General features: G+C 43.8%; 1 protein-coding gene across 1 annotated transcript; it reads left to right on the forward strand.

The window, feature by feature from the left end:
• Positions 1-1,263: 1,263 nt before the first annotated feature.
• FUCA2 (alpha-L-fucosidase 2) lies at positions 1,264-13,031 on the forward strand. The gene is made up of 7 exons (XM_021540410.3): positions 1,264-3,278; positions 5,653-5,840; positions 7,244-7,583; positions 8,190-8,400; positions 9,778-9,968; positions 11,117-11,225; positions 12,543-13,031. The coding sequence occupies exons 1-7, from the start codon at positions 3,079-3,081 to the stop codon at positions 12,681-12,683; spliced, it is 1,380 nt and encodes a 459-aa protein (XP_021396085.3). The 5' UTR covers positions 1,264-3,078; the 3' UTR covers positions 12,684-13,031.
• Positions 13,032-13,185: the final 154 nt, after the last annotated feature.

Consider the following 13,185-nt stretch of genomic DNA (forward strand, 5'->3'; position numbering starts at 1 on the left):
AGTCAAATATCCTCCCCACCCCGTCACCTCCCTCCCCATCTTTCTTAAGGATTGGGTTGCATGTAGGAGACTTAACTAACTTCGGCAGGAAGGTGCTGCCTTTCACATCGGTCACACAGACCTAGGCAGAAGCAAAATCAAGCTTCATGGTTTCGTTTCCTGGTGTTTTACAGAAACCCTTTTACAACAAAATGCACCTTTAAAGGGAAATGTTATGTTCACACTGCTTCTTACAGGCAAGTCATCACATACTGCTTTGAATGAAATCCTCGCTGCCGTGCAGCCACAATGAAAACACAGAAAAGACTGCAGCCTATATTTTTAATGCGTCCAGAGTTGCATAGTTATTCTATGTGAAAGTTGCATTCAAGCTGCATTTTAATAACTACGACTCTTCAGGTCTGATTCAAAACCTATCGAGTCTGAAAGCTGTCCACGTGAAATTTGCCCACGTGAAATTCAGTTTCTGGTTTCTGTTTCCACCCAAGTCTTCATCTCAACACCGAGCCCGTGCAGCTCCCCAGGCGTAGGGGTTTTGTGATCTTCCCAGCAGTCACTCTCCTCATTTGTCGAAGCAATTGATCCAGCACAGGAGTCTCGTATGTCAGCCATTAGTCAGGTCGAAAGGTCTTTTCTGCTCAGTTTCCCTCAGGGGATTGCCTTCATTGTTTCCTCTCCTCCTTCCCTCTGCTGACAGACCAGCCTTCCCCAGCCACAGAGCTTTCCCAGCGGGACTGTGAGAGGGAGAGGCACGGGCTTCTCGCAGGATACGGCAGTGAGCTCCATCCAGCCCCTCTCACGGGGCCCGAAGGCTCCATGCTCACACAGGCAGGAACGCTGTACCCACGCTTAGAGAGCTTTTTGCAGCTGCGCACACCAGTCCTGTGTTATTTACAAAATCTGACGATGTGCTATTTTTATTATTTACCCTTTGCAGCTTGCATCATTACAAATGTGAGAGTACAAAAAGGACCATTTTCCCCAACAGGGATTTCAGTACCTGGGCACGAATGGGCTAGTGACATCTTCTGGACCTGTTTATACTTTAATCAGAAGTGTACTCATCACTGCTGTTTACTGAAATGTTTGCCACTTTTCTTTTCCCTTCCTTTTTTCCTTTTCTTTTTCTTTTCCTTTTTATTCTTTCTTTCTTTCTTTCTTTCTTTCTTTCTTTCTTTCTTTCTTTCTTTCTTTCTTTCTTTCTTTCTTTCTTTCTTTCTTTCTTTCTTTCTTTCTTTCTTTCTTTCTCTTTCTTTCAAGAGGTGTGATCAAGTTCATTATTGAAATACACAGTCCCTGCTCCAAACCTCACCAAAGTTTATGGCAGGTCAGCGAGCTTTGGGTCAGACCCTGACTTTTTTTAACATCATTTTTTCTTCCAAACATTTTGAGCTACAGAGCAATTGTACCTTTGTCGTGCTGTACAGAATGTATGCTTCAAAATTCCCACATTAAGGAGTTGCTTCCGTGTCTGCAATTCTTTGGTGCAATCAAAAAGGAAAACATGAGGAAATTGAAAGATAAACTAGAAAGGATCTCATACAAGAGGTCAAAGGCATCTAAAGGTTTCCTTTGAGAAGCAAAGTGACACCTAAAGGGGTGAAGGAAAAAAAGACATAAAGTAGGTCAACAGTGAATGTAAAAGAGATATGAAGAGGCTCCTGTTGTAATATCAAAGTGCTTTGGTAAATCAGAGTAACGTGAACAGTCACAAAGAATAATGTGCTGGATACTACAATGGTTTTTATTTGCCTGTAACTTATATTAATCAAGGTATATAAATTAAAATATTACAAAATCATGTACATCTTGTTTTCACAGCCCTTTAAATATTTTTGAATTACATGTAACAGTTGTGGTTAATGGCTCTGGAAACTGAAGCTCTATTTCCATAAAACAGGAGTAAAGTATACACCCTTCCCAGTTGGAGAGAGATTAAATTCAGTTGCCTGGTCATTCATTTGCTACTGTTCTGATGAGATTGCCAAAGAAATCTCCGTTTGTGGTGCTGATTATGAAAAGTTAGTATTTGCTCATTAAACCAAATAATTTCACAAAGTCTGTCCCATGGCAGCTGGGGGCTGAAGTAAAAACACAAAATTCGGGCATCAGGAAAGACTGGGGAAGCACCAGCTCGGGCAACAAATTGCTGGAAGATGTATTTTTTAAACTATGTGCCTGCCACCCGTGAGCCGCAGCACAAACGCCAAGTGTCATCTAGGGAATTGAGGAAGTTTGGCACAGGCCATTCTAATGATCGAAGGGAGAAATGCTTCTTTGACAGGCCACCTCTCTGCCCGGGAAGCCTCCACATACAAGTCGGCTGGAAGAAGATGCAGAGCGATGTTACACCCTGTCCTTGGCAGGACGAGTGAAGCTGAGCCTTTGGTGGGAAGCAGGGGGGCAGGACAAAGCCAGCAGGCTGCCGAGGCTCCTGTGGGGCGGCGCGGCTGCAGACCCAAGGCTCGGACGCGGATCTGGCTGGAGATCCAAGCTCGGACGCGGGTCCGGCTATAGATCCAAGCTCGGACGCGGGTCCGGCTGCAGATCCAGGCTCGGCCCCGGTCCGGCTGTAGATCCAAGCTCGGCCCCGGTCCGGCTGCAGATCCAGGCTCGGCCCCGGTCCGGCTGCAGATCCAGGCTCGGCCCCGGTCCGGCTGTAGATCCAGGCTCGGCCCCGGTCCGGCTGCAGATCCAGGCTCGGCCCCGGTCCGGCTGCAGACGCGCTCAGGCCGCTCTCGGCCGAGGCTGACGGGCGGCCGGGGCAGGAGCTGGCGGGGCCCGGGGCGGGGGAAAGCACGGCAGGATAGCCGAGGCATCAGCCAGTGACTTAAATTTCTTAAAATCCTTAAAATCCAGGGGGCAGCTTGTGGTCGAGCAACCAGATGGAGCGGCTCCGGTGGGGAACAGCCGCGGGGCGGCGGGAGGGGCGGGGGAGGAGCGAAGGGGCAGCGGTGCCGGCCGGGCGCCGCGGGGCCCGCCCTGCCCTTGCCCCGCTTCTCTTCCCTTCCTTTCCGCGGCCCGGCCCAGCCCAGCCCGGCTGGGCCGAGCGGCGCTGCGAGCTCCGGCCCCGCCGCCATGTCGGGCCCGCCGGGGCTGCCGCTGCTGCTGGGGCTGCTGGGGCTGCCCGGGCTGCCGCAGGCCCGGCCCCGCTACGAGCCCGCCTGGGGCTCGCTGGACGCCCGGCCGCTGCCCGCCTGGTTTGACGAGGCGAAGTTCGGCGTGTTCATCCACTGGGGCGTGTTCTCGGTGCCCAGCTTCGGCAGCGAGTGGTTCTGGTGAGCGGCAGCCCGAGCCGGGCCGTGGCCGCGCCCCAGGCTGTGCCGGGAGCAGCTGGGGACAGGCGGGGCGGTGTGGGTGTGCTGTCCCCGCACTGCGGCGGCGTGGGCTGGAGCCCCTCTGCAGGCTGGCCGTGCAGCTCAGCTGGGTGCGGGAGCTCTGCCGCCACCCGAGGCCACGGACTCCATGGCGCAGTTTGCGGAGGAGGTGGAGCTTCTGGTGTGTCTGGGCACCTGTCTGCCCAGCCCCACACCTCCCGAGTACCGCGGCTGAAGTGACTAAACTAAGCAGAGAGCTGGGAGAGCTGAGAGAAGGGCCTGGCAGCACAGCAGTACTGGTGAGAGGTGGTTGGTGGAGTGGCCGAAAGAGACCTCTCCAGGACCACCATGAAGGGATGGGTGAAGGGGGTCTCCCTAGTGGAAACAGGCTGGGATCTCCCAGCCTCTGGAGCAGCCTTGTACACCCGCTGGAGCACTGCGGGGAGCACAGGAGCCCATCGCTACCCTTGCTTGGCAAGCAGCCTTGCTGTTTTCTTGTGCACATTTTGTACTGCTGATGGTTTTCTTCTCTTTTTTTACTGTTACTGCTATTATTCATGAGTGCTTTGCCCTAAAGAGAACCTAAAGCTCTGATCCTTCAGATAATTTCAGTTACAGGCTTAATGAAATCTTTGTTCTGTAGTGTTCACTGGTACAGGCCCTTTGGCTGTAAGCATGTTTCTGCTGTCACCTTTCCATGCTCTACCAAGAACTTCCTGTGAGATTTCAAGTGAGACACATTATTATTTACAATATGAAGATGAGGGTAGCTTTGTGGCAGAGCTATGGTGAACCTTAATTACAATACTTGCAAAACAAGCTAACATGTATCTAATCAAACCAATGTTTTCTGACACCTCTCTCTTCAGAATTAAGGTCAAGCATTTCAGCAGGTTTTTAATGCAGACTATATATACTAACAAATTACTTTTAGAGGGGTGGGACAGAACTAGGTTGGGTTCAAGCCTCGCTCAGAGTGCTGTACTCTGATAGTGGTTACAGACTCAGGATCAAGCATTTGGTTTTTGACCCCAAAACTCTAATTTCTTTTTACATTCCTGTGTTCTCCTGTCGCTCGGCAGGTGTGGGTCTAGAGCTGCTTCAGGCCCTTCTGACAGCTTGTGCAGTCAGATGAGGTCCCATGTTAGCAGCTTCAAATGGAAGGTCATAAACTGTTATCACCCATCCCGTGTGCCTTCCCGCAGAGCTCCACAGCCTGTAAGAATGTTTCTAGAATGTAATCATGTCAGCATGGAAGTGTTCATGTTAGCAAACCATGTGACTATGCAAGGTTTTGAGAAGCAAGGTTGTTACTTTTTAATTTAAGAAATATTCTTTGGAATCTGAGGGGTTTTTTTGTTTTTATTTTAAAAAATATTTTTGTTTTGCCTTATTGTTATCTCCTCTGCCCCAGCTCTTTCAATAAGGAAAACTGTCTCAGCCTCTTTCTTCTAAGTTTTTTTTCCCTATTGGCTGCCAGAGATTTTGTTGGTTTATGCTGAAGGGCTTTTGGGAAGGTTGCAACAATATTCACACTATGGTCTTAGAAAACTGAGATCAGAGTCCAGCTCAGGACAAGAGAGAGAAATTAATTTCAAACATTTAAATTCTGGCCTGTTTTATTCCTTCACTTACCATCTATTTTCATATAAGTCTAAATTTGACAAGAGGATTTTTGTTGCTTGGTTTCATTCATAGAAAGGTGACAGAGGTGCATTTGTGAGTGTGTGGTGTTCTTGCACGGGTAGGTTTTGTTTGGAGGACGTGCCTTCTTCTAGCAGGGTGTCTTTGCTTGCAAGCCTCAGGTGTGCAGAGTCTGCAGTGACCTGGTCACAGCTCTCTCTGGCCCTGGGGCTTGGGACTGTCAGAGAGGTAAAGCTGATGATCCCCATATTTGTGGGTGGCAGAGCAGAGATGCCTGATGGCTGAGGTGTGAGACCTGTGGAGGTAAGGCATGCAAGTCCAGGAAAAATGCATTTCTCATGCCACCTGAGCTGCTTACACAGACTGTCTGTGTTCTCTAGTACAGTGTTGAGATTTGGGTATTGACCAAGATTGTAATTTTTTCATTCTCAAAGTATAGCTGCTTTTTTCATTGCTTCAGATGAAATTCTGAGACTTTTCCAAAGTGGAATGCAAATATGTAGAACATGCGACAGATAAGATAGAAAAAAGGAAATCTTTGCTAATCAACACTCTTCTGGAGAAATTTTGTCTTATTGCCAGTGTCATGTACCTCCAATGCCTCTTCCTCTGTGTTAAACAGGAGCTGATAATTTAAATTCTCTTTTAGCTAAAAATACATCAGCAGACATACTTTGTCCCTGTTTTGTAGGTGGTACTGGCAGAAGGAAAAGAGAGAGCCCTATGTGAAATTTATGGACACAAATTACCCACCTGGCTTCAGCTATGAAGATTTTGGTCCTCTGTTTACAGCAGAATTCTTTGATCCCAACCAATGGGCAGATATTCTGAAGGCTTCAGGAGCAAAATATGTTGTCTTAACTTCAAAACATCATGAGGGTAAGAGGAAGCTTTGTGAATGTTAGTAATTGCTGCATTTCTGTCAACAGATGAAAAAAGCATGTCACTTTTCTAGCTTCTAAGAGACACAGAGGAAACCAGGCAGGCTTACCTGCCCCACCATGGCCAAAGAGGAAACAAAAACCACCCAATAAATGTACAGGTGTTTTACTGACTCTCATACAAAAGCTGTGGCCATGAAGTTTGCATAGGAGAAGCAATATTGTGCCACTGTTCTCTTGCCATAGGTAAAACAGCCTAAAGTGGTGGTGGCAGCTGAGCTTCCTGCAAATGGCCATAGTTTATTTTTTATTTCTGTGCAATTTATTGCTGAAGAAACCATAAAAGTGAATTCTGCACTGTTTTAACATTTGGAGAACGGCTGTTCTCCAAACTCCCTTGCTTTCTCTAAGGCTGGCAACTTGTGATGTGTCAATTTTAATCTCAGCTCTGATGACAAACATAATTCTTGATCTTGAATTTCACTTGCGGTGAAATTCCCAATGACTTCAAAAGAACCAGGATTCATTTAGTCTGTCCAATAACCTTCTGCATGATTTTTTAGGTTGTTTAGTCCATACAATCGCATGCATCCAGTTCACGGAAATAGCACAAGATTTATTAGACAGTGAGTATAAATGGGTTAGAAGGTGAGAGTGGAGGTCCTCTGGCAGTCTGAGTCTGCAGTGCAGAGTATTTATAAGTGGTTGTGCTGGACTGATGGATGTCTGAAAGGTCAAATCTCTCCTGATATTTAATCTTGATGTTTTAACAGCTGTTTCAGGAGTTTTTGCCCTCTCCTTATACATATACAGAGTAGCCGATTGAGCTGTTATAAATATCAAGGCAAACAAAAAGTGAACATTTGCATACGATGGAAACAAAAAAGAGGAGAACAGTCTTTGAATGCAAATTATAGCTTGGGCTTTCTGCAGCTGAGAAACAATTCTATCTTCCACTTGCAGATTGTGTATTTACAGTTCACATTTGATGTAGATGCCTCAAAAGCTGCTGTATTTTTGGTTAATTTCAGAGTCATAGAGTTAGAGAATGCCTTGTGTTGGAAGGGGCCTTAAAAGTCATCTAGTTAATTTAAGTCATCTAGTTTATTTAATTATTAATATGAATAGAGTGAATAATTAAAGAGAAGGAATAATTATCCTAAGCAGTACAAAACTGGAAAATATAAATGTATGTGTATGTATAAAAAAATACATTTCTGATATTAAAACTACTACCATTCTGCATAAACAGGTTATAGGCACACTTTATACCATGACAACAATATTATTACATATATAATTTTAGTTATTTTAAACAACATTTCCAACCACTTTCCAGAAAGAAGAGCTATAATGTCCTCTCTTCTTTTCTTTCTTATCCTTTGATTTTTCTCTTTTTAGGCTTTACTTTGTGGGGGTCCAAATATTCTTGGAACTGGAATGCTGTTGATGTGGGACCAAAGCGAGATCTTGTTGCTGAATTAGCAACATCTGTTAGAAACAGGACTGACTTGCATTTTGGGTTATACCATTCCCTGTTTGAATGGTTCAATCCTCTCTTCCTTGAGGATGCCACCAATGCCTTTAACACAAGCAAGTTTCCAACCAGCAAATCGTTACCAGAACTCTATGAAATTGTGACCAAGTACCAGCCAGAAATAATTTGGTCTGATGGGGATGGAAATGCTCCAGATACTTACTGGAACAGCACTGGTTTCTTGGCTTGGCTGTATAATGACAGGTACATAATGATGCTGGTTTAGCTTCTTATCTGAAATTCTGCTCTCTGTCTAGTTTGTTTCATTTTCTGTTTTGTGGAACCTGCTACTTCTACTTAAGGGGACTTATTAATTCTCCTGAAATACAGAATCCAGATCTTTCCTAGAACTATGAAAACTGGCTTTAGAAAAAGACTGTTTGGTACTTTTTAAACACATTTGCAAATTAATAATTTAAGTTGGTATTGGCTATTCTGCTTAATCATAGTCTTCCCTAAGGATTTGCTGTTGCACAGAAACACAGGATAGCAGGACAATTTGAGAATATGGATACATTGTTGTCATCACAGACTGAACATCTGGTAGTGGGTAAGAAGTGCAGAGTGATTTCTGGCAGAGGTCCTGTAAAAGTCTGGAGCTGATTTCCCTAAGAAATTCTGGTCTGGACCTTTTATTAGCAAAGCATGAGAATAGAATTCCTGGCATTGCACTTAATCTTATTGTAATAAATTAATAGTACAGAAATAATCCAAAATGTTAGTTCCTGGGAGGGATGTGTGTGGGAAGGGATTACTCTGGCTGTGACCATGTTTTATAGAATAGAAGTAATAAAGCTCCTCTGTTCCCAGCCCGGTCCGGGACACAGTAGTGACCAATGACCGCTGGGGAGCTGGCAGTATCTGTGCCCATGGCGGCTTCTACACGTGCAGTGACCGCTACAACCCCGGGCACCTCCTGCCCCACAAGTGGGAGAACTGCATGACCATCGACCGCAGCTCCTGGGGCTACCGCAGGGACGCGCGGCTCCGGGACTACCTCCCCATCGAGGACTTGGTGAAGGTACCGTGGGCCACGGGAGCTGCTGCCACTCCCCATTCTCTCTTCTGGCTGTTATATTGTGCTGTTTAACTGTTTGGTTATGTATCTATTTTTATGCTGTTTGGTTATGTATCTATTTTTATGAATAAGATGATTTTAATTCAATAGTGAATCCATGAAATAATAAATAATTTTGTTAATTTCCAGCCTTAATCCTGACAGGATGGAAAATCCATGTACTTCTTAATCTTTCTCTTGTTTCTGTAGAATGAATTTCTAGTAAAAATTTGGTCAGTTTCTTAGAAGCCGTTTTCCCTGTGAGTAACCGGCCAAGGACTGATCTCGACCATCTTATAATATAATTACCTTTTTTTCTAAGTTTCTCTGGTAACTGCATATGCAAGATGATGAGAAGCAAACAGTTGCAGTTTCTTAGCTCCTGTTTAGGAACTCCTGCTGCAAGGCTACATCTTTTCCCCTTTACAGACAAACACAGTTTATGACTCGGCAGTAGTTTTACTTTGTAGTGAGAAACTTTCCCTACAGACAGGTAAACACTACCAGAAGCAGACAGCTGGTGTTGTTAGAACATTGATTCCCTTACTAGACTGAGGTATTAAAAAAGATTTGAAGCTTAGGAAACCGGAATGAAAGGAAGACTGATCAGTCTTTTAGAATAATGTACTTAATTGCAAAATTCAGCTAGTGAGGGAAAGATAGTAACTGTTGCTTAATATTTGTTATTTCTAGTACTATCCTCACAAAAGACAATTTGAAATTGAAGTAACCTCTTTTCAGAGGCAGAAGGTTTGAATTAATCCAGCAGCATGTCTGCAGCTGTTTCTCACACTTATGCATCTCAATCTGTGATATCTGGAGGGCAGTGTGGATGTGAACATAAATTTTATAAGCTTTGTAGGAGGCTTCCTTGTGTTTTACAGATGTTTCTGTAAAATAGGAAAATCATCAAGCAGGAGGAAGGAGGAAGTTGCTTTTCTAAGATTCAATAAAGGTGAAGTAGCAAATATTTTCCTTATTCTACTCTGGTGCAGAGAAATCATCTGTCCTATTGGTAAAACCCTCAGTACATTCTTGCAGAAGTTGAAATGATAAAAGAGTTGTGGAGTCTGATTTTAATGTAGATTCAGGCAGACAGACTGGTGCAAGAAGGTATTTGTGTCTCTCTTTGGATGTAAAAATTGACAGCAGAGCTTTGTTTTATGGGAGATTGAATTTTGTATTAACTTCAGGGATGAACCTCAAAGTCTTAGCATGCAGCAGCAGCATAACTCATTTGGTTCATCATTCTGAAGGAGTACAGCAGACTTTAGAAAGTACTTTAGATATGTGATTTCATTACTCATAACTGTATGCTCTGTGTGTTTAAAAACACTTCAGCAACTTGTAGAAACAGTGTCTTGTGGAGGAAATCTCCTGATGAACATTGGGCCCACCCACGATGGTCGCATCGCTGTTGTGTTTGAGGAGCGCCTGAGGCAGGTGGGCTCATGGCTGAAGGTCAATGGAGAGGCCATCTATGGAACGAAACCATGGAGAGCACAGAACGACACAGTCACACCTGGAGTCTGGTAAGTCTACTGAACCAAAATGCAGGCTTTGGAAAGCAGCACCAATGTTATGCGAAGCTTTGAAATCCCTAATGACTTGATACTAGAGAAATCACCATCTTGGTTTGTCTGTGGTGAAGGAATTAATGCCTTTGTTAGTGTAAGTAACTGCATCTAAAATGTATATAAAGCTGTAGGTAGAGACTAGTTTTGGGATTATACTGAGGCTGAAAGGAAAGCTGAAAGCATTTCCTTGGTCATCTTTTACTTCTTGGTGTAGGCTAATCTGTTAGGTAATTCTATTTGCTTCTAGTGGGCAACAGAAATTAAAAAAAAAATCTGGAAATACAAGATTGCTATTAAGTGTTTATCTGAACAAAGGAATACTCAATGTCACGTGATGTTTAGAAATAAAATGGGAAGATAACAGCAATTATTTGATTGCTAAATACAGTCAGTCTCTGCCCTCCCCTCTGCCACTGTTACTTGTAACACCTTCATGATCAATCAGGGTTTTGGTTTTGACCCTCTTATCTCAGTGGGTGTTTTTACGCCCATTCCTAGTAAGATTTGACCATCTGGCCTGGAGATGCTGGACTGTTGACTGCTTAGTAAAATCCCTTTCAAGAGCAATAAAAAATTGTAACTAAATAGGAAGGAGGGAGGAATGTTTCAGGGGTATGCCACAAGATTTCCATTGGCATAGTGATGAAAATAGTATTTTTAAAAACTAGCTATGCAAGGTGGAAACTGTCACTCATACTATTTTAAAATTCTTTTAGTCTGCATGTTAGTGTATAGATGGGAGTTACCATGTTTTTCTGAATATAACCTACAGTTATCTGTTAATGATTCTCCATCCTGCAAGTATGGCTTTCCTATATGGCTGAGTTGATACAGTGTACTAAAGTTACAACAAATGTTTACCTCTGAATTCAGTTCTTTAATAGTTTTCATTACCTCTAGTTTGTTGAAACAAATTTGCAAGGAACAGCACATTATTAAAGGGCATAATTTATCTGACCAGGTGGTTATGTGTGTGAAAATGTAATTAATCCTGAATTTTCTAATCAATTTTTCCAGTCTTGAAAGCACTCTTATGTATCTATCACTTCTAAAGATTTACAAGGAAAAGCTGACATGCCTTTTTGGTTCCCATTTCCAACCAGGTACACGTTCAGCCCTAAAGAAGGGAAAGTCAGTGCTATCTTCCTTAACTGGCCAGTCTCTGGGATTCTGGAACTTGGTGAGCCACGGGCTAAGCTTGGAGAAACACAGGTAAAATAAGAGCGCATGCACACAGCGTCCCCTCCTTCCAGGATGTGTCATGTTCCATCTTGTTTATTTAAGTTTCTGGCATCTTTGGGAATGCATAGCTGTTAGGACTTTGGAAGTGACCCAGCAAAATGTTTGTTTTCTTTCTGGGACCTCCTTGTCATAGTCCTCTCAGTGGCATGTTTCTTATCCAGCAAAGTTAGACTGAGATGTTGCTGGGATATGTTTTAGCTTGCAAACTAGGAATCACAAAGAGGCCAAGGAACAGGGGAAAAAACTGCACCATCCCTCCTGTTTCCTGTGTAGACTCCCAACTCAGCATGACTTTTCTTTAGAAGTAGCCATCGTCATGACTTTGGTGATACCAGAGTTGCTGTAGTGGTGCGGTTGTTTGAAGTCAAAGCCTTGCAGGAAAGGGATGTAACACAGTGGTTTTTGTTGCCAGGGAGGCTGAAGAGCAATCAGTGTTACCCTAGATGTGCATCTTATACCAAGTAGAGGTCAGAAGTTGAGGATAGTGATGCCACACCTACACTTGCAAGTAGCAAGTAACCCAATGGAAGCAGACTCTGTGCATTTAAGGGGGGATTCACTTTGGCTTAGTTCTGCTCTCATGCATGTCCATTAGCTGCTGAAATGCATTTAGGAGTGTTTCTGGACTGCCCCTTCTGGTCTAGTTCCACATGAAAGTAGTCTGACTGGTGCCAAGACAGCTCCATGACATGGGAGAAAGAGTAATTTCAGAAGTGATGGACATGCCTCAGGAATTCTGGGGGGATAGCTAGACTCTATGTGTGCTAGAAAGTACTGTTTCTCAGCAGCGGAGACTGGTCTGCAGCCGCTCCAACAGGTCACCAGCTGGTGTAAGTGACAACATCAACCTATTTGTGGTTTTTAGTTCTTCAGATCAGCTTTCTCTGAGATACCTGGCTGCCCTCTGCAAGAAACAGTCATGCTCATTCAAGACTACAAGTTTCATTGTGGGAAGCAGGCAGTTTGGAAACAGGGGATGCAAAGCTCTGTAATGTGGCTGCTAGATCTCTGCTTAGACCTAAATCCTACTCCAAATGCTTCCAAAAGGTGTATATTCACTTTCTACAGCCCCAAGTCCTTCTCAACATGAGTAGCTTTTTTACGTGCATATCTACTTGCAAATGTTTCCCCATTGCCTTTAATTATCACTCATTTGGCTAGTAAGTGGCATTTTTAGGACACTTGGTGAGTAAGGTAGCTATGGATCAATAATTACTTTGTCAATATTGCACTTATATGTACTTCAAAAAGGTGCTGTTCTAATTATAGTGTGTGTTTCTATTTCAGGTGAAGCTGGCTGGATACAGGGAACTGCTGAAATGGGTTGCCCTGGGAGAAAAGGGAATGGTTATTGCTCTACCTCAATTGACTCCTCAGCAAATGCCATGTCAGTGGGGCTGGACCTTACAACTGACGGACGTAGACTGAGCCATACTCTGGCTAGCAGGGAGTGCTGATGTTTTTTGCTCTTTCTTATCACTGGTTTTAAACTTGTTTGACTGAGAAAACCAATCAATTCACTTTTTCTATGAGTGGTGGGCTGTTATTAAAGGATGGAATGGAACAAACCTCACGAAGTCTAGCACTAGATAATTGATCCTCTGCACACAGTTTGTTTATCTGAACTTGTGTGAAATACTGAGCAGCTACCTTGACCTCTACACTTGGTTTCGTCAGTTTCTGGCCAAGTTATGTGAAGAATGAGGTGGGGGGGAACAGGCACTAGACTTTCAGAGACAAAAGAAAGAATAAAGCTCAAGCCAGTGTTCAAATGCATGTAAGTCAGTTGTACACCCTCTTTAATGCAAGAAATTTACCTTCCACAAAACTGCACAGTAAAAATGGACAGTTTTAGAGAAAAGAATATACTTTTTCCAGGTGTGTTTAACTAGTGGTAGCTGGCAATTTCATCTGAATAGCGTAATGTCTG

Source organism: Lonchura striata, chromosome 3, assembly GCF_050655825.1.
Source record: "Lonchura striata isolate lonStrDom1 chromosome 3, ASM5065582v1, whole genome shotgun sequence".
Taxonomy (NCBI): domain Eukaryota; kingdom Metazoa; phylum Chordata; class Aves; order Passeriformes; family Estrildidae; genus Lonchura; species Lonchura striata.

Coding starts and splice junctions, on each gene's coding strand:
- FUCA2 (XM_021540410.3), top strand. CDS start 3,079: ATGTCGGGCCCGCCGGGGCTGCCGCTGCTGCTGGGGCTGCTGGGGCTG. Junction 3,279..5,652: donor TTCGGCAGCGAGTGGTTCTG/GTGAGCGGCAGC, acceptor CCTGTTTTGTAG/GTGGTACTGGCAGAAGGAAA. Junction 8,401..9,777: donor CCATCGAGGACTTGGTGAAG/GTACCGTGGGCC, acceptor AAAACACTTCAG/CAACTTGTAGAAACAGTGTC.